At 40.7% G+C, this 22204-nt stretch overlaps 1 protein-coding gene across 3 annotated transcripts in view; it reads right to left on the bottom strand.

Moving 5' to 3' along the window:
- Positions 1-16579, bottom strand: part of NARS1 (asparaginyl-tRNA synthetase 1) — a 32748-nt gene extending 16169 nt beyond the window's left edge. The window contains exons 1-8 of one of the 3 annotated variants that reach the window (XM_042453638.1): positions 16443-16579; positions 11211-11290; positions 10144-10209; positions 8438-8530; positions 7006-7095; positions 5980-6058; positions 4472-4542; positions 2151-2237 (exon numbers count right to left, since the gene is read on the bottom strand). In XM_042453638.1, the coding sequence (XP_042309572.1) occupies positions 2151-2237; positions 4472-4542; positions 5980-6058; positions 7006-7095; positions 8438-8530; positions 10144-10209; positions 11211-11290; positions 16443-16485 (609 nt within the window). In that variant the 5' untranslated portion in view covers positions 16486-16579. Of the gene's footprint in view, positions 1-2150; positions 2238-4471; positions 4543-5979; positions 6059-7005; positions 7096-8437; positions 8531-10143; positions 10210-11210; positions 11291-12332; positions 12418-16442 lie in introns of those variants that run through there. The other 2 variants (XM_042453639.1, XM_042453637.1) reach the window with 2 other exon arrangements.
- Between the last annotated feature and the right edge of the window lie 5625 nt (positions 16580-22204).

Here is a 22204-nt window from a genome sequence, read left to right as displayed (position 1 = left end):
GAGAAGACAGACTGCTCTTTCTTCCCACAACAAAAAGCAAGAGGTGTACGAGTGAGAAAAAGGAACCTCAACTAATAGTAGGGAATATTTTACTGAAATGTATCTCAGGTATCCAAACATACATTGAGAGGCAGCTATAAAAGCATCTATAGAGATGGTACACTTTGGAGCAAGTGGCATCTTATGTATTTGGCAGAAACTAATCTGATCAGCTTGCCAAGAGCTTAAAGCTACAGAAGACTGTAAAAGAAAAGTTCTGTGAAACTAAAAAGCTAGCACACTGCTTTCAGATTTTACAGGTGACTATCTCTAATTAATCAACATGACATGTGTTTTTATTCAGATAAGCATTAATCCAGAAAACAAAGACTTTAGAATGAACCCCACTAAAAATACTTTTCCTCTCATCTGAACTAACATTAGTTGAGATGGTATTAATCATACTGAAGAGGTGAGAGTTTTTCCCAGGCTGATAACATTCCCTTACTACATATTCCACGATTGCCCTCTAGTGGTTTACATTTTAAAATACAGCAACTTAAAAATCATTACAGGTTGAGTATCCCGTATCCAAAATGCTTGGGACCAGAAGCGTTTGAGATTTTGGAATTTTTTTTTATTTTGGAATATTCACAGATACTTGAGAAGGTATCCTGAAGATGGGATCCAAGTCTAAACACAAATTTTATTTATGTTCCACATATACCTCATACACATAGCCTGATGGTAATTTTATACATAATATTTTTAATGATTTTGTGCATTAAATGAAGTTTGTGTACATTGAACCATCAGAGAGCAAAGGTGTCAGCCACCCATGGAAAAAGTTTTGGATTTTGGAGTGTTGCAGATTTCAGAATTCTGGATAAGGGAGACTCAGTCTGTACTTACACAGAAAGTAATTTAATAGTGAAAGAATAAAGATATCTTCAGAATATTTAAGACTAAAGTTTAAGACTAAAGACTAAAGGGTATTTAAGACTAAAGTATTTAAGACTATGGTAAAACTACAAAGAGAAAATATTACAAAGTCTTAATTCAATGCTCCATTGCTGGGAATACCCTTGGTATTCTTTCTGAAGACATTTTACATAATGTGTGCCTATGGCAAACCTTTGCCATAGAAAAGCTTTTAACTACTGTATTTTTTTCACTGATGTGTTTTACTTTCTTTACACTTTTATTAAAAATTTCAAGACTTTGCAGTATTTTATTTTTATTAGCTTGGAGCCTCACTCACAAGAGAAAAGCAGGTCAGAAATCAGATGAATGATGAATTAATTAGGTGACCAAAATAGCAATTTTCATGCAAAAGAAATATGTGTCACCAAGCTTGAGGGAGCCAAGAAGTTTGCAATAGTACAAATATTATTGATGGAGAAAGGGGGGGGGGAAATAACCCCAAAACAGACAATTGAGGACTTAATATGCTGGTTGGCCATGGGATCCAGATTCCAGTAGGGAAGCAAACAAAAAACACTGCAGTCCAGAAAAGTAACTTTTCCAAGCCCTGGCAGAGTGTCTGCCAGACTGCACTAGATCACACCAGAAAAGAGAAAAATCACTTCTCCCACTTGAAGAAATCCTGTAGGAAAGGATTGGAGAGCGGTGTGCTACCTTTCTCTGCATGTGTTTGTACAAGGGACTCAAAGGACACGAGAGCCAAAGTTGTGGCTTCTTTTGGGAATATAGGCCCGGTACATCCCGCCAATAAGTGGTGTATCAGGGCCGATTCTAGGGTTAGGGACTGCGTGGCAATCGTATGGTCCCTAACCCTTGAATGTAATGTGTACACGGTGCCACAATTGTTACGTAAGCGCCACATGGCATCCGCACATTGCAGCATGGCGCTTATGTAATGGGCATTCCAGTTGCTATGCCGCCCCTGTGGCTTTAAAAGAACCTGTTTTTTGCAGGTTCTTTTTCCGCCAGAGGGAAGCTGCACAGTTTGGCAGCTATGGATTCCCTCTGGAGGAAAAACAGGCGCCAGCAGGCTGCTGTTTTTCAGTGGTCTGTACTGCACCATAATTTCCAAACAAATGAGATTTTAAAAACAGGCAGACTGGAAACATGGTGTGAGCTGTGACTGGCAGGCTATCACTACTTGTAAGCAAGAATAAGCAGACCCGATAATGGAAAAATGCACTCACCTGTTTACCTTCTGGGACCAGGTTGAGCGTTCCATAGACGGCAACAGTGCTTTCCGTTGAGAGGATCACTCCATTGTAACACTGACACTAGGGAGAGAGAGAAAATTCAACTTAGGGGTTTGAGCTTTTATCCCTGATTCAAAAACAAAGGAACATTATTATTTCTATCTAAAGAAATCTAAGGGTTAGTTCCACACCTTTGTCCTATTCTCAGCTTCTGACAAGCTGAGGATGCTGTACAAAAGCCATTCCCAATGTTGGTCTCCTGGGACACTTTCAAAATACAGATTAAGTCTCCCTTATCAGAAATGCTAGGGATCAGAGGTATTTTGGAGTTTTTCACATTTTAGAATATTTGCATATACATAAATGAGATATCTTGGGAGATGAGGCCCAAGTCCAAACATGGAAATTAATTTCTGTTTCATATGTGCCTTATACGTGCAGTCTGAAGGTAATAGCCTGAAAGTAATTCTATAAACAATTTAATAATTTTAGTGCGTGAAACAAAGTTTGTGTACACTGAAATACCAGAAAACAAAGGTGTCACTGTCTCAGCCACCTGTGTGGACGATTTTGGAATACTTCATATTTTGAAAGGGAAATTCAACCTGGATACAGTTACAGCACTCTGACACCACTTTAAGTGCCATACCTCCAACCTATGCAATCCTAGGCTTTTAGTTTTGTGAGGTATTTGTGAGTTGCTTTTGGTCCCACACTGGGAGAAAGGCAGAATACAAACAAACCAACAAATATAAACAAACATGTAGAATTTCTATCCACAAAAGTCTCCATTGGGCCTCTCCCTGTTTACTTTCTACCAGCAATGACCTAACATATGGAAAATGAATAATATTCTCTAAGGGAATAAGGAATAAGGGTCAAGTAATCAAGGTCTGGATTCGCAAGGAGGAAGTGGAAGATGTTCTGAAGAAGCTGGAAGCGTGGGGCACTGTCAGTCTGTCAAGATAAACTTTCATGAGTTGGGGTCCACAGGGCTGATGAGAAGATAAGGAGAGCCCTGCTGGACACTCCAAAGTCCATTAATCTGCTTCACACAGTGGCCACTGGCAGACAGGAGGGCCATGGACAATTTTCCATTGTAGCCCCCCAGTGACTAGTCTTCAGTGACATTCTGCCTGGGAACTAGTGGCAGCTGGTGGCCTCCCTGTCCACAGGGTGATGCATCCATTGCAGGTTTTAGTCTAAAGTGGAGTGACAAAATCATGCCCCAAGAGTTTCATGTGGTCCCCAAAATTTTTGTGACTCCAAAAGACATTCCCCAGGCCTTCAGAACCCCCCTGCCCAAATTCCTCCTAAAAACAGCGAGGTGGGTTTTTTCCTCACCCCACTGGTGAAAATTCATGCAAAATATTCTGCAAATGCAGCATGATTGCTCCTCTGAACTTCTAATCCCTTCCAGAGGGGGTCAAAACTGGCTGAAAATGAATCTGAAAGTGGCATGATGTGATTTCAGTTTTATGTTGGAATGGCCAGTTGGGGTGAGGCCCCATGAAAATGTAGAGGGGATGGCATCCACCCACAGCACATTTCTTTGTTGTGGTTATGTACCCCTGTATCTGCAGGGGTATGTTTCCAGACTTACCATGGATTGCAAAAACTGTGGATAACAGTGAATACAACAGAAGTTAACCAGAGTTATGCTGGAGGACTTCCGATGCATAGACAGACCTTTTTTTCCAGATGCCGGTAAGTGAAACTGTAGTTACCAATCCTGTGGATATGGCGGTTGGACTGTACCTTCAAATATAATGGTTTTTCTGTTCAGATTTACTTAGAGGATGTTCTACATTGTCTTTCTCTGAGGCTGAGAAAGTGTATGACTGGCCCAAGTTCACTAGTGGTTTCCATGGCCAAGCGGGGATTCAAATCCTGCTCTACTGAATTCCTAGTCCAGCACTCAAACTGCTACACCACACTGGCTCTCTCAGTTGCTTACCTCTGCTTTAAAGGTATTATCCAAACAGCTGGACTCCATCTTCCCAAGATGTTCAGCACCTTGAATAGCACCTTTAAAGTTCGGAGCAACCCCAGAGTGGACTTGCTACCAACTGACATGAAAGCTACCAACCAGAACCTTCTGAATTTGAAGATTCCTATAGGCACCATGACTAAATTTGGAGGACTGCTATGTCAGAGTGAATATCGAAGCAATCTCTTCTTTCCTCTTTGTGAGGCCTCTTTTAGAGTAGAAGAGAAGTCAAAGTAAAGAAGGGAGCTCACCAGGAGGAGCAGGGAGAGAGAAATGTAAGTGCAGGAAGAGGCAGGTTTGATAGAGGATGGAATAAGCTGCTTACCAGTTCATCAGACAAGACACACTGCAGATAGCCCGTGCCATCCCGTAACACGATGAACATCAGGTTTTTCCCTTTAAAACAAAAATTAGAAAACAGAAAGTTAACATTTTAAAACATTTAATTGCCTTTCCTTAAAAGGTCTCCTACATCCTGTTCACTCCCATGTCCTCAATCCTCTCCTTACAACCATGGATAAATACTTTCAAGGGAACCAAAGAGATGTCCCACAACAGTTTAAAGGCTCTCCATTTTACAGAAATCAAAATATGAGCATATGCCAATGACATTGTATTAATAATAGAAGAACCTCAAGAAGTGATTCCAAGAATATTACAAACCATAAGTGAATACAGACAAAGTGCAGGCTTAAAAATTAACAAATCTAAATCAGCTCTCCTAACATTCAACATGACCAAAAAAAGAACACGATCAATTACAGGAAATGACAGAAATCCAAGTACAAAAGAAAGTAAGATATTTGAGTATAAATATAACAAAAAGCAATGCTGAACTGTTTAACAATAATTACCCAAAAAAAAAAAAAAAAAAACTTGGCAAGAGATAAAAAGAAATTTAGAAAAATTGACAAAATTACATCTATCTTTAATGGGAAAAATTGCACTTATAAAAATGAGCATACAGTGGTGCCTCGGGTTACGAAATTAATTCGTAACGCGGCCGCTTTCGTAACCCGAAAAGCCTTCGTAAGCCGAATTGCCATAGGTGCTAATGGGGAAAAGCCGCGATTCCGTGCGAAAAAGCCGAAAAAAGCACCAAAAGTTTTTTCGTAACCCGAAAAAACATTCGTAACCCGAAACAATAATTCCCTATGGGATTTTTTCGTATCCCGAAAATTTCATAACCTGGATATTTCGTATCCCGAGGTACCACTGTATTGCCAAAACTGCTATTTGTCTTTCAAAACCTTCCAATTATTTTAAATGACTCGGTATTCAGTAAATGGAAACAAGAATTAACAAAATTTATTTGGGCAGGGAGGAAAGCAAGAATTAAGTGGAATCCGTTAACTGATACCAGGGATAGAGGTGGATTATCGTTGCCAGACCTAAAGATATATTACCATGTGTGCTGTTTAGACTGGTTTAAGGAATGGGTACAGTTGGAAAATGAACAATTACTAAATTTGGAAGGGTTTAATGTTATTTATGGTTGGCACATGTATCTCTGGTAGGAGAAATTAGAACAAAATAAACAATTCAATGACCACATTATAAGAAAGGCACTGTGGAGAGTATGGAAAAAATATAAGGAAAAAATATATTGACACATTCCTGATTGGGCAGTAGAGTTCTTCTACTGTACTCAAAATAAAGTTTGATTTTCAGCATTGCACTTCCATATTTTCTTTATTTTAAAATTTCTTTTTCATATGATTTTTTGATTTTAAAAATATGGAAAAAAGCACTCTTGAAAAAGTAAACATATCTAAGTAACCTGAAGTTTACATTTGCTCCCAAACAGAACTGACTTCTTAACATGGTTCTTACCTTGTCTGCGCAATCTGTGGACCCAGCCAAAAACTTTTATTCTCTCCCCTCTGTGGGCCTCTAGTGCACGGATTTTCACCTATTAGGCAGCAAATGAATACCTTTTATTTGCTTTAATAACATACTGATACATGAATGTTGTTTGCTTGCATAATATCAAATCAAGAATAGCAAAGAAATCTCCTTTGCACATGGACATTTTTCTAGCCATGGTTTGTGTATGGGTTGTGTGCCTTCAAGTAATTTTCAACTAATTTGATTAATTGTTAAATGGCTGCTTCAACAACAACAACAACAACAAATAATCTCTGCCTGCTGGAAAATGGAGAGCAGAGAGAGGACCAGCTAAGCCTTCTGTGGAAGGGAATTTGTTGTTGTGTGCGTTCAAATCTTATCATGGGGTTTTCTTGACAAGATTTGTTCAGACAGGATTTGTCTTTGTTTTCTTCTGAGGCTGAGAGAATGTGACTTGCCCAAGGTCACCCTGTGGATTTCCATGGCTGAGAGGGGGATTCGAGCCCTGGTCTTGAGTCATAATCCAATGCTCAAACCACTACATCACACTTCCTGGGCATATACTCCTAGATTCATGCTTGCAGTCTCTAATACAGACTAAAACCTCACCTTTGCTCATAAATATGTATTGGAAGACTTGTGAGAAATCTTGTAATGCCTGGATTGTTCAGATGTGACTCTGTACATTTTTACTTGGCTGAGTATAGATTTGAACCCTGGTCTCCTAACCCTGGTCTCCTGGAATCCTAGTCCAACACCTAAACCTCAACACCACACTGGCTCTCACAAAAAGAGCTACAGAGTTAAAAGGGACTTGAGCGTCACGTTTCATCATCTACAGTCCTCACTTTGTTTGTGTCTATGCTGGCTAAGGCTGATTGGAGGCTACAGTCCAAAATCATCCGGAAGGGCCCATGGTCCTCATCCCTTTGCTAATATTATGTGCACATGCACACACAAACACACATCCTAGGCTAAAGTTTAGGATGTCTTTTCAAATATTTTACTCACACACTTGGGTTCTGGGAGGCTGGGGTCTTTCTTAATGACAATCTTCTTTGCCTCCTCTAAGTTCTTCTCACGTCGCAAGAGGTCTTCTGCCTGTGGTGGTTGATTGTTTTAAAAGTAGGTTTAAACAGTAGGTTTGTTCAGTGCATATTCTAAATAAAATCAGGTGGAGTGGAACCTTGTATCGTTAAAATCAAGAGCAAAGTCAACATTAATTTTCAGTGGAAAGTGGCCAGCAATGGGGTGAGATTACACCTCAAGCAAGTCTAAATGAGTTTCATGAATAAGACTTCAGAACCAATCTATTCAGAAAATCTTCAGTGGCACTAATGTGGAAGACCTTGATTAGCAGAAATACTCAGATAGTCAAGGTGAAAAGCAGTCCCAATTCAACAGACTAACTGGGGCTTTTTCCTCTTCATATTATAGGTAACATACTATTCCTGTCTGTGCTAGGCAAAAAGAAAAACAATCCAATTATGCCAGTCTCACATAGAGAAGGCTTACTGACACTCATTCACACTATACAATTATAACCCTTCATTCCCTTTTAACTGCCATGGTTGCATCCTATGGAATCTGAGGTTTTACAACTGGATGATGTACGAATGCCCTTTGGCTAAGAACACTGAATAGCACTTCCTAAAAAGCCATCTCAGGATTTGGAAACATGGCAGTTATCATAGTGGAGTCACAGTGCTATAACTGTATAGTCTGAATGTGCCCCTGAGCAAGCTTCCTGTACAAATATATAACACTGGAATTATCTTAAAGGTTATCCAAATTAGTCCTATTGCTGATGTTAAGACTGCTTATGTCCTCTTTCATGAGCACAGATTCTACTTTGTTTTCCCTTGTGGCTCTTCAGATGCTGTTGGAAGGCAACTCCCAACATCCCTCAACAATGGCTAAGTGGCTGGGGCTGATAGCAGTTGTAATCCAATAACATCTGAGTGACTACAGAGTTCACACTTGTATACTATAGTAGAGCAGATCTGTAAAGTGAAAACCTACTTCTGTCTATCACAAACATTATATCCTTCCTCCTAAGCATTCAGGATTCTCTATTTATCTTCATAAGAAGTAAAGTACAGGTTGAGTCTCTCACGTTTCGAATTCCAAAATCCAAAATTGAGTGACTGAGATAGTAACACTTTTGATTTCTGATGGTTCAGTGTACACAACCTCCGTTTCACACACAGCATTTAAAAAATATTTTGTATAATGTATCTTCAGACTATCTGTATGTGAATTTCATGTTTAGACTTTGGTCCCATCTCGATATCTCATTATGTGTATGCAAATAATCCAAAATCTGAAAAAATTCTGAAATCCAAAACACTTTGGGTCCCAAGCATTTCGGATAAAAGAGACTCAACTTGTACATTCCAGCTTTCTTGTACAAGAAGGGAGCAATAATGATTTGATAACTTACCTCTTTCTTTTCTCTGGCTTCACTTTTCTGTTGTTCCTTCTGCCACAATTTTCTAACATTCTTGAACTGTGTTTTGGAAATAGTTTCCCATCTCTAGGCATATTGAAAGAAAACAGGGGATATACATTTGCTTTCTCATAAAACAAATGTTGAAAGTGACAGTGTTTGCATTAAAATTAACTCCAAAATTATCACCATTTTTTTTAAATTTCGTAGTTCTCCATGAAACATTAGCAGCTAAATGTAAAGTCCTCAGAGGAGGTACTAGGGCAGATGTGTTTATCGAGATATGGCAGCCATTCATTGCTTTGGTAATACAGTATAGCTGATATCCCAAGACCACCAGCATAAATACTAGAAAGATTTGTTACAGGATATTTGAAACTTTACAATTTGAAAACTGAAGATTCAGGATTGCTCACTTGCAAGGGAGGAAAGAATACATAGTCACCCCTCCGTTTGCCCAGGGGATCAGTTCTGGACCCCCCTTGAAAATGAAAAATTGGCAATATTTAATCCCCATTGGCTTGAATGGCAGTGTGCGCCTGGGAGTAGTCAGGGGCAGGCATCCTGTGAACAGGCAAGGGACACGAACTTTAAGTCCATGAAAACAGAGGTGTGCAACTGTATTCAGATAGTGTTAGAAAATCTTGCCTATATGGGTGTTTTACCCCAAATCTCACCTGAGCTTGCTATATCCTGTTCACAATGCATGGCCAAAACCTCGAATCCAGTCCGGACTGTTTTCACAATGCCTGCACCCGATTTGGGTCTCCCCCCCCCCAACTCACATTTAAATAACTAAATTTTTGCTGCAGGTTTTTGGCTAACTTTGCAGCAACAGCAGCAAGCTGCCTGGAGCCGCTGTTGTGAGCATGATTTGCTCTGAAGTCAGAATGAGGTGCCCAGTGTCAATACCATTGCTGGGCACCTTGTTCTGACTTCAACAGCAGCAATAAACGGTCCCACAGGGAGGGTAGCTGCCTATCATTCACTGCAAGAGCTGAAAACTCACAGCAAAAGATGAATTATTTAAATGCAGGAAGAGAGCAGGTAAGGGACAAATTGGGGAAGAATTTAGAGCCACAATACTCCACGGGCAGCCTAGAATATTCTGGTAAGCACAGACCTGCCCTCAGAGGCCATTTTTTGAATACAGGTATACAAAGCCAGCGTCTTCCCTGGCTTCACTTTGTTAACAGAAACTTTCGCACCAGAAGCAGAAATAATATGGAAAGACCAGTGATAGGTTCCCATCTTACAAAGAGAAGTTGTTCAACATATGTCAAAAATCTTTTTAACCAAAACTAATGATACTGGCCCAAACAGACAGGCCAAAATAAAGCTGCTTGGGGTCACTTTGGAGGTATGCTGTTTAAATGACACAGGCATCTTAAGAGGCCAGAAGCTGTGCCAAACCTGCACTCCAGTTCTTAGGGCTGGAGCATGGCTTTGGTGTGGCTTCCAGCCTCTTAGGATACATGCATCATTTAAACAGCATACCATGAAAATGACCTGAAGCAGCTTTATTTTGGCCTGTCTGTTCAGGCTCCATGTCTCTCAACATGCCGCATCTAGGTTAGCACCTATATTAATGAGAAATGAAACCACCAGGTCTTGCATAGGTAAACTGAGGAGGAAGAACAAAAAAGACCCAACACTATCCTTATATTGCAAAGAAGACAGAAATATTAATTTTACACAACCTGGTCATCTTTTTGAGAATCCACATAGATTGTAGGAAATGGTTCCTTTCCAACAGACATCAAAGCCTTAAAGGGAAAATGACAGAAGTCAGGTTTTATACTATTACTTCTAAAGGGATAGTACAGGAGATTTTTTTCATATTAAAAAACACAGTTCCTTAAATCATTGATATTGCAGTTTAAATCATCCTGGTCTTGACATGATAAAGAGGCCTGACAGCTCTCAGACATGCACTCATCTAGACAAATGCAATGTGTGAACATTTTATGCAACCATGGACAATGTTTAAACTGCTGTGATCTATCACTGCACCCACAGTTTTCTCACTGTCATAAAAAGCTCTGGAAGCATCCATACTCAGAGGAACGGTCATAAATCTGGGCCATCTATCACCCAGTTTACACATTTATTTTCTCAAGCAAGCACAAGATAGTGCTGCTTGCAAGGACAAAGAACCTCGCAAGTTAAGTTTGGAATGTATTTCGCATTTAGTCACCTAGGACTGTGGACAAGGAGTGAACAGTGGAATCTTCTGCCACTGGATAGAGGAAGAACTGAACCTAGGTAGCAGTATTACCTCCAAGATCAACAGCAAAAACAATCAGCCTGATATCAACTAAAAGGAAATTCCTTTTATTAATCAATCCTTCTTTTTCCAGAGCTTAGAAAAGCTTCATTTCTGGTCTTCAACTCTCAAAATTTGCCACTACCAATGGTGGCTGGGGGTTTTGGAAGCTAGTCCAAATTAGCCCAGCCTAACCTGATCAAACTGATCTGTCTCCTCTGCTTTCCCCCCTCCCCCACCATCTCTTTTTCCTTTTAGGTTTTAATGCTGAAAAATAGGCTGACAGCATATATCCATTCGATTGATGGCACCTACCTATGTTAAATTTATTGACTGATTTAGATTATTTGATTTAGGCATTTTAGAAAACCTTTCTCTGGAAAGTGGAATTAAACAATAATAAGCTAATGAAATGATCAAGTACAGAAATTACTGTATTGCACAATTAGATGCTTATCTTAGCACAAAAATCCTAGAATAACAAAACAAAAAAAGAGGTACCCGCAAAGCAGTTTTGAATGGTTTATCCTGCGTTCCATCTCCTGTAGCATCACTTCCTTCTCGATCAGAAACATAGACTTCTAGAAAAATATACAGTATGTACATAAATATATTGGCCTTTCCTAGCTTTATAATGTTCACATGCAATGCTCACACACAAACACCAGGACCAAAGACTCAATTTAAATCAAAGATGGCTGAACACAGATCAGTATGTACTGGTAGATCTCTGACCATTTTGCAAGAAGACAAGGATGAGTAAGACTGCAAGGGGAAAAATGTCTGTTATGACTGGCCTTACGCTAAGTCTGATTTAAAGAGAAAGAATCTCTGTTTCCCAAAATGGTATCAATAAAGCAGCTACTAACAACTTTATGTTCTACCGAACAAAATGAAAAGCATTGACTTCAGATCATTTAGTGATGTATTTCTCTGTAAAATTAACATAGCATCGGCATTCATAAATTGCATGATGCACACAATGCTGTCTTTATGGAGGACCCACACCCATAAATATGAGGTGAGTGGGTCTTTTATTTAGTCCACATAAAAAGATAGGCCTTCTAACCCTCAAGCAGGAGACAACCCTTACAATAAGGGATGCCTACCACCACTATCAGAGCCAGTGTGGCATTGTGGTCTGAGTAATGGATTACAACTCTGGAGAACAGAATTCCGTTTCTTGCTCAACTATGGAACCAACTGGGTGACCTTGGGCAAGTCACATATTCTCAGCCTCAGGGGAAGGCAATGGCAAAACTCCTCTGAATAAATCTTGCCATGAAAACACAGTAGGGTGGCCATAAGTCAGAAATGACTTGAAGACATACAACACAAACACATACAACAGCAGAAGCTTTCTGAATCTCAAATAAGGGGCATGCCCTATGAGAAGGGATATCTGGCAAACCTTTCCCCACCTCCTGAAAGTTTGATTCAGAGCCTGGATGTCCACCTCCCCCTATTTTGCTTTAGTTGTGTATGGCAAGGGGTTGGACTAGATTGCCTTTGCAGACCCTTCCAGTTTTGTGATATAACCATAAGGCAGGAAATCAGGAACCTTGAATTTCCCATCAACAATGGACTCTATAGGCATGCAAGCTACTGTTTTCCCTACTCAACTGGTAAGTACTGGAAAGCAGTAGTGAAGGGTGAAACTGGCGAAGGATCTGTCAGTGGCACAATAGCTCATGCACAGAGAGAGGCATCTCAAAGCCCCTCTTGAAAGTCTCTTCCCAGGGAAACCCTATGAAGAGACAATAAAAATAAAAGAAAACATTAGGATGCACTCACTGGTAAAGGACAACTATGAATTGTGAGGGGGCCAATGACACAACTGAATTCATGGCGAAAAGATATATAGCTGTTGATATGCTCAGAGGTGAAAAGAACATTTCAAGGGATGTCTCATTGTGCCACAACACTTTTTCTCATCAAGGGGGAAAATATTTTGAATATTCTTTACAAGCCTAATACATGTATACTTGGAAAGTGATCCCACTGATTTTGGAGGCAGTAGTGGACAACTATGAGTAGCACTGTGGCTAATGATACAACTGGATGCAACTAGAAGGATGTTTAGTTGCTGATGTGCTCAAAGGTGAAAGGAAACCCCAGAGTTGCACAACACATATTATAGGAACATGGAATGCGAGAAGCATGATTCAGGGGAAGCTTGACATAGTGAAAAGGAATTGAACATACAAACGTTGCAGTATTTGGAGTGAGCAAGCTAAAGTGGACAGTCAAATAACTATACAGTGTTTTACTCAGGAAATAAAAATCTAAGAAGAAATGGAGTAGCATTAATAGTGAGGAGATGTAACAAAAGTAGTCCAAGGATATACAGGTTCATCTGCCTTATGCTGCTGAAATGCTTGGGGCCAGAAGCGGTTTGGAATAATTGCATATACATATCTATATACCTTGGATATGGGATCCAAGTTTAAGCATGACATCCATTTATGTTTCATATATACATAGCCAGAAGGTATTTTAGTTATTTATTTATGGTATTTATACCATGCCCTTCAGCCCTAAAGGCTATCAGAGTGGCTTACAATTATTATTTTTAATTAATTTTATACACAGTGTTTTTAAAATAATTTTGTGCATGAAACATAGTTTGTAAACACTAAACCACTAAAAAGCAAAGGCATTACTATCTCAGCCACTACGTGGAAAAATTTGGATTTTGGAATCCCAGATAAGGGCAACTCAAATTGCAAGGCAAAGTCAGATTAAATCATGTCAATAGGACTTCAGGGTAAATCCATTAATATCACTCAAGTAACTATGTTTAAATTATCTTTTTAAGCATTTCTAATTTTGCATCTGTACATAGAAATCAACATACACAATTATATGCAAATTAGTGTCATTTTTTAATGATGAGCAAGCCAGCCACTTTATGAAGGTGTATCACACCTTAAAGAGATCCTGCCTTCTTTTTCCCTCTCCATCTGGATAAAGCAGATGACTCCTGCTTCATCTCTTAATTCATTCCTATGTGTTTACGCTATATATTCATAGTGGTTTGATGGCAGTTTAATTGAATAGCTATAAAATCCTTGGAATATAGTTTCATGGTCCAAAACAAATCACAGAAATAATTCAGTCTGAAACCACTTTAACTGCCCTGGCTCAGTGCTAGGGAACCCTGGAAATTGTGGCACCAGAGCTCTCTGACAGAGAAGGCTAAATGTCTCACAAAACTACAGCTCCCAGATTTTTCTAGCACTGAATCAGGGAAATTAAAGCAATCTCAAACTGGATTATTTCTGTAGTATGTTTTGGACCCATGATATACTTAGAAATCTCTGTTGGAGAGTCGGAGTACAGTGACTCTAATGTTTTGGTCTTCAAATTGTTTTGGACTGCCATTCCCAGAAGCCTCTCCTCCTAGAAAAGTCATGGATTCTGGGAGTTGAAGTCCAAAATTAATGGGGCACCAAAGACTGAGAAACACAGTACAGCCTACACTCTCCTGAACTGCAGTACTAGACCTTTTCAAAGGATAAATCTGATGTATTTCACCAAACTGCAAATCCAGGATTCTTTAGGTTTGAGCTATGAAAAATGATGTGGTATGAAGCTGCTGTAACTGTGCAGTCTGGATACACCCAATGCTACCTGTCACTTTGCATATGTTTGAACTACAGCTGCATTTGCACCTGCACTACAGAAATAATGCACTCTGACATTGCTTTAACTGCCATGGATCGATGCTGTCAAATCCTGGATTTGTTGTGGCACCAGGGCTCTCTGACAGAGAAGGCTAAATATCTCCCCAAACTAAAAATCCCAGAATTCCATAGCATTGTGCTATCCTATTAAAGTGCTGTCAAAACAGCATTATTTCTGCAGTGCAATTGCAGCCACAAGTTTCCTCTGCAAAAGGTTGGAATCATGATCCCACCCCCAGCAGCTGCTGTCACTGAAACAGAAGCTAGTCTGCCAGCAAACTCGCTCTAATCACTGCAGTTCCTCTACAGGGAAGGGCACGGAAGTGATAGCGAAGCTTGAACCGGCAGAGAAAATGGAAGCTGGGTAGCAATGCACGCCCCATCCATGGCTTCCCAATGAGCAATACATGCAGCATGCAAATGCCTTCTCAGAAGGAGATTTTTGTAGGGTGGAAAATATATATAAAATAAAATATGAGTGACACACTGTCTCAATGAGAGGCAGATCTTTCCCCATCTTTTGAGGGTAGCAGAAGGAAAGAGAGGTTGGTATCAGATACAGGTGGATCAAGGGCATCAGGCCAGGCTGAAATGTAAGAGGACCCACTGCATGTAAGAATGAATGAATAAATAAATGCAGGCTGTAGAGTGGAGACTCTGGATACATTCATGCATTTACATCCCTCCTACTCCCAATTTGTTGGAGTGTGCCTTCAAAACATTACTGACCCTATCATGACAAAGATGTGTTCAGGGGAGAGGGCCTTTGCCTTTCTCTGAGGCTGAGAGAGTATGACTTGCCCAAGGTCACCCAGTGGGTTTCTGTGGCCAAGTGGGGATTCGAAACCAGATCTCCAGAGCATGGAACCCCAAAATAAGCCCCACATTCTAACATTGAGTTATATTGGCAAGATTTGTTCAGGGAGAAAGGGTCATCTTTGCCTTTTTCTGGGGCTGAGAGAGTGTGACTTGCCCAAGGTCACCCAATGATTTTTGTGGGTTTTTGGGGCTAGAACATGGCCACATAGCCCCCAAAAAAACACAAAAAACTATGGATGCCGGCCATGAAAGCCTTTGACTTTACGTCACCCAATGAGTTTCTGTGGTTGAGCAGGGATTTGAACTCAGGTTTCCAGAGGAAAATAAGCTCTGGTGACAATGCACATGCTCCACAATGGGAAAGAAGGGGCCCCTCAAGTTGCCAAGGGGCTTTCCTGGCAAGAATTGCTCAGTGGTGAGAGGGTTTGCCATTGCCTTCTTTTATAATAATAATAATAATTTCCTGCCTCTCCTCAAGGTAGGACACAACATATTAAAATAAAAAACACAACTAAAAACATACCAAAAAGGTACAATTACACAATGAGGTGAAGATGGAAGCAGCCCCACATGCTGCCATGGGGTTTCCATGACAAGAATTGTTCAGTGGGGAGAGGGTTTGCCATTGCCTTCCTCTGAGGCTGAGAGAGTGTCTCCATGTCCTGGGGTTGGTGGGGGGATTCAAACCCTGGTCTCCAGAACAACTACAATAATAATTCATTAGCAGCATTAACAATAATTACAAATGTAATTCCCACCTCTCCAAAAGATAGGGCACAGCATGTTAAAATGCAACTAACTAAGGCAAAACACAACTATAAAAGAAAATCTGTATTTTATATACACACACACACACACACAATTATCAAGAATGAAGAATATGGTTATTTTGTAAGGTTATAATTATGTCCTAGAGAACGATTAGTATGTATACAATGTTAGTAAATAAATAAATAAACACAGAATTACACAATGGGGTGGGCAAGCCCCACATGCTGCCATGGGGTTTCCCTGGCAAGACCAGTTCAGTGGGGAAGGGTTTTGTATTTTGTATGGGGCTGAGAGAGTGTAACTCACCCATATATATATATATATATATATATATATGGTGGTCCTTTCAGACCATGATGCAGCAGTCACAGTGCCGCCCCTTCCCAAAACACAAAGCCCCCTCCCAGGAAGACACAAGGGCCACCCTCTCTTGCAACGAGGCCTCTGGCAAACTCACCCAGGGCCATCCTGCCCGTCTGCTCCAGGATCACTGCAGACATGCTCGCCTTTGCCTTGCCTTGCCTTTGCTGGGGATTGCATCAGGCGCAGTCTGCTCCTCCCAGGCTCTGGCCACGGAGCTCCCATTCATTGGGCAGCTTCATTCTCAGCCCTTCCTCCAATAGGAGCACTGCTGCAGCCCTCCTGGACTCCATCTCCCAGCATCCTTGACAACTGGGGCTCCTGGGAGCTGGAGTCCAACTAAGGGCTGCTCCTCCTTCCAGATCTCTAGACACGGATTATTCAAGCATCCATGGCTTGAAAGTATTTAAAAAAAATTATGCACACACAGATATATAATTACATATATAATTATAATTATATTAATTATAATAATATTATATAAACGTATATTAATATAATATATTAAATTATATTATATAATTAATATAATATAATTATATTTTAATTATATTAATTATATAATATATTGATTATATTCTGTAATTATGTATTAAATTATATTTAAATTATATTATATAATTATGTAAAATTAATATATTATATTAATTATAATTAATATAATTAATTTATATTTAATTTTATATAATAATACTATATATATATATCTCAGCGGCTTTCGATACCATATACCATGGTATCCTTCTGGGGCGCCTGGCAGAGGTGGGAATCGGGGGCACTGCGCTCTAGTGGTTCCGGTCCTACCTCTCTGGGAGGTCCCAGATGGTGCAGCTGGGAGACGTGTGCTCTGATGAGAGGCCCCTTAAAACCGGGGTCCCTCAAGGAGCCATTCTGTCTCCCATGCTCTTTAACATTTACATGAAACCGCTGGGAGAGATCATCCGGAGACATGGGGCGCGGGGTTATCAGTACGCTGATGACACCCAAATAGTCTTCTCTATGTCTCCGACTGATGCAGTGACTGAGGATGGCGTCTCTCCTCTCATGGCCTGTCTGGAGTCAGTAATGGGCTGGATGAGGGAAAACCGACTCAAGCTGAATCCAGAGAAAACGGAGGTACTTGTGATAGGTTCCCCTGGTCCAGGAATGGCGGTGGTTCCACCTGTCCTGAACGGGATCACGCTTCCTGTGAAGGACTCCGTGAGCAGTCTGGGGGTGCTTCTTGATTCGCCGCTTCACCTTACAGCTCAGGTGAATGCGACGGTCAAGAACGCCTGTTATCAGCTTCGGCTTATTCGCCAGCTGCGCCCATACCTGGCCCAGGGAGACCTTGAAACTGTGGTACATGCTCTGGTAACCTCTCGATTGGACTTCTGCAATGCGCTCTACATGGGGCAACCTTTATACCACACCCAGAAGCTACAGATGGTACAGAATATGGCAGCCAGACTGGTCACTGGTACCTCCAGGGCCAGTCATATTACACCTATACTTAAAGAGCTGCATTGGCTGCCCATCCGCTTCCGGGCACAGTATAAGGTGTTGGTGATAACCTATAAAGCCCTACATGGCTTGGGCCCAGGATACCTGAAGGACCGCCTCTCTCCATACATTCCGCCCCGCACCCTCAGAACTTCTGGGCAGCAACTACTGAGGGTCCCAGGGGCCAGACTAGCCTCCACAACGAGGAGGTCATATTCCATCATCGCCCCGGCCCTCTGGAATACGCTGCCCATAGAGCTCCGCTCGGCCACCTCCCTGGCCTAGTTTAGAAGGGAGTTAAAAACCTTCTTATTTCAATCAGCATTCCCCGAATTAAGTTCCAGCTAGTTTTCCCCCCTTCGACGGCAATAGTAGCTGGCTGACAGGGTTTAAGTTTGGATTTTAATATGGTTGTGTTGTATTTTTATTATGTATTATAATGTATTTGTATTGTTATTATTAACATGTTGTTCACCGCCCTGATCGTTGGAAGGGTGGTATACAAATAAAAATTTTATTTATTTATTTATTTATTATTATATATATGTTGAAGTATATATATATATATATATGAAAAATTATATATATATGTGTGTGTGTGTATATATATATATATATATATGTGTAAGTCCAAGGCTCAAGCCACTCACTCCACCCTGCTGACCCTCTAAAGTACTTTCTGCCATCAAGGGAGGCCTCTCTCCTGGTGGGGTTATAAACATTCCCTCAGAACTAGAGCCAATGTTCTCAGAACAAATCCTAAACAAAACGCCATAAACAATAAACTACAAATCCCAGGATTCCATAGGAACCACGTGATCACCCTGCCCTCATCTTCCATCTTTTCCTGCTTCCATGTTTTTCTTGCATGCCTTCCATTTTGGGCCAGACTCAGAAGCATGGATAGACATTTCTCTGTGTGTTTTTAGCTTTTATTGGGCCACGTCCTCTATTTTTTTTCTTCAGTGTCCTTCCCTTCGCCTGAGGAAAGGGCCTTCTGGCCATCCCTGACCTTATCATCAATCAATCCTCATTAAAGAGACCTGAGGAGGAAGGGAGCTGATGCAGCCCCCAGAGAACTACAACTCCCGGCAGGCTTTGCGGCCGCCTGGCCCCGCCTCCGCGCCCCGCCGCCCATTCTTGCCAAGTGGGTGGCTGTGAGCTGGGCTTCGACCTTGAGGGACTCTCAAGTCTTGCTTCCTTGTGCGCATGCGCAGAGTGCAAAGGGGAAACCTACCTCTTCTACTCTCACAGCCAGGTCCCGTCCAAGAGAACCAGGCGTCATCCTTTTCTAGGACATTTTCCAACATTTCAACCCTCTGTCCAGGAGGATTGCAGAATGTCCTCCATTACATTAACATGAGTGTTTTTAAGCTGTTTGGTCATGCCCTACACTTTTCTTGAATGTCCTCCATTCTGAGCATGGATTTACACTGACATGAGTGTTTTTAAGCCTTTATCTGGTCACATCCTACACTTGAATGTCTTCCATTTTGAGCATCACTCAGAAGCACGCATTTACATTGATATGAAGGGTTTTAAGTTTTTATTTTGTCATGGCCTACGCTTTGCTTGAACACCTGTTTTGAGTATCACCAAGGAGCATGCATTTACCTTGACAATAAAGTGTTTTGAGATTTTATTTGGTAAAATCTGTGTAACTTCTGCCTTTTTCTCAGAAATCCTAAATAAAATACCATAAACGATGGTGAATACTTTTCTGGAATGTCCTCCATTTTAAGCATCACTAAGAAGCAAGAATTTTCATTGAAATGAGGGGTTTTTTTAGCTTTTAATTGGTCACATCCCACATTATTCTTGAACGTCCCCCATTTTGACAGTCGCTAAGAAGCATGAATTTACATTGAAATGAGGGGTTTTTAGCTTTCATTTGGCCATGGCCTACACTTTGCTTGATTGCTCTCCATTTTGAGCATCACTAAGCAGCATGAATTTACATTGACATGGGAGGTTTTTAAGCTTATATTTGGTCATGTCCTACACTTTTCTTGAATGTTTTCCATTTTGAGCATCACTAACAAGCATGAATTTACATTAATATGAGAAGTTTTTAAGCTGTTATTTGGTCACATCCCACACTTTGCTTGACTGTCTTCCATTCTGGGAATGACTAAAAAGCATTAATTTACATTGATCTATGAGGATTTTTTAAAGCTGTTATTTGGTCATGGCCTACACTTTTCTTGAATGTCCTCCATTTTGAACATCACTAAGAAGCATTCACTTGTAGTGATAGGAGTTTGTTCGTTTAGCTTTTATTTTGTCATGGCCTATATTTTCTTCTGGAATGCCCTCCATTTTGTGGTGCCTTGTCCTCCTTTGTGGTGAGGATATCTGGTCACCCTGATCTCTGGAGGATCAGCAAATAGCAGCCTTTGGGCCAGACCAACAAATAAATCTTCCCCACTCAAAAGTATTTATTAGCACCGCTGGCTGGGGAATGATGGCCTTTGCAGTCCCGTATACTTCGGTGTTTGCTCTCTTGGGCCCTGCTGCTTTGCTTCCCCAAAATCGAGGCTTCTGGACCTATGATCAACCTACTAAGTGGTGGTCTCCCATCCAAATACTAAGCAGGGCTGACAGATCCTGCATAACTTTCATGATCCGAATGTTGTTGGACTGCAGTTCCCAACATTCCTGGGCATTGGCTACACCAGTTAGGGGTTGCTGGAATTTGCAGTCCAACAACAGCTGAGGGCCCTACATTACAATGTAGTAGCACAGTGGTATAAAAGTTGTTCTAAATGAGTCCCATCTGACTTAAGAAAAGTGGCATATTCCATGGGACAATAAAGTGCCTCACATTTGTATCTTCCATTGAATTCAGTGCATTATGCACTGAAGGGAAGGGAAAAGAGTGTGTGTGTTTTGGACTACAGCTCCCATAACCCCCCTCACAGCTATAGAAGCTGTAGTACAAATTGAGCTGTTTGTCTTGTTCACTGTATTATCCTCCTCATATACTATACCAAGGTACCTCCCTCTCCTCTCGTGACATTTTCTGTTTTAGGTTTGACAATCCAGTCATTCAGAAAACCACCAAAAACATACAACTTCAACATTTCTTTGGCAAGAAAAGTTTCCTATGTTTCTAGACCTTCCCGAAGTGGAGACACATAGACTTGATTGCACACCAGCTGTTTAACTGCACTGAAGCAGTAAATCAAACAATAACATTTCCAGAATATTGAATTTCATAAGGAATACCCTGCCCCTGATTGGAATGGATGAGTCCTTGCGATGGACAAGACGTTTTAACTTTCTCACACTTTTCATGCAAGGAGAACAGTAAATACGTTTTCCGCATTTCCTCAGGCAGGAGGAATTTTGTGCATTTTAGTTTTTCCCATAAAGGTGCCACTGTTTTGTGGAAAGAAGATGTGAGTTTCAATAGCTCATATTCTATTCTAGTCACAGGGAATTCAGAGGCACACTCTGAATAAGCATGATCCATAGTCCATTTTCCAAGCAGGGCAACTAGTACTACTATGAAATATTCTGCAAGACAATGGAAAAATATATAATTTGTACATCTTGTGTGTGCATGTGCTCAGTTTTGTGTTCCAGAAGCAACTTTGTTCCCATTGCTTAATATAGTCTTCATACAAGTCTATACAAAACAGCCATAATCTAAAAGCTGATTGAAGTGGAACATAAATTGGTTGCATTGAACTGAACCTCCTTCTGTCTGAGGCTTTGCATTATTCATTGCTTACTTTGGTTAAATCAGTGATTCCCAAACTCTGATGCTCCAGATGTTTTGGACTGCAGCCAGCTCTCAGAATTCCTGTTTGTTGGCCAAGCTGGCTGAGACTTCTGGGAATTCAAGTTAAAAGCATCTGGAGAACCAGTTTGGGAACCATGGGTGAGATTATGGTCTATAGCTTTCTTGGCCATGTTTAAACCATCAGAAAGCAAAAGCAGACTTGAACAATTTCTCCTTAACATAAAAAATGGTACCAGCCATTTCAAAGAGACATAACTAGTCAATGAGACCAACCAAAGCTAGTGTGCTTTTTCATATATTTGTGTAGAGAACGCTTTCTTCTTCCAAAGCAGGTATTTCTTCCTTTAGTATACTAGAAGGTCCCCATCCATGACAATTCCCCGTAGCACACTCTGTCAGCATTTAAATCACAATCCTTACTTAATTTGAGAACCCTGTGCGTGTGCCAGTATGGGAAGAGATCTCTTGCTTCATGGACAGGGTATTGCTGTGAACACATTTTCTTCCACCATGTACGTACTGAGATCTTCTTCTCCAAGATTTATCAATAGGGCAGTTCTGAACAGCAATTGGAGTTTGAATGGGTTTTCTAGCTCTTGATAACACTCTTATGAAAAAGACTGAACACA

The sequence above is a fragment of the Sceloporus undulatus genome, chromosome 2 (assembly GCF_019175285.1).
Source record: "Sceloporus undulatus isolate JIND9_A2432 ecotype Alabama chromosome 2, SceUnd_v1.1, whole genome shotgun sequence".
In the NCBI taxonomy this organism is placed as follows: Eukaryota; Metazoa; Chordata; class Lepidosauria; order Squamata; family Phrynosomatidae; genus Sceloporus; species Sceloporus undulatus.
Note: the sequence above shows the minus strand (reverse complement) of the source record. Positions and strands in the feature narration are given on the sequence as shown.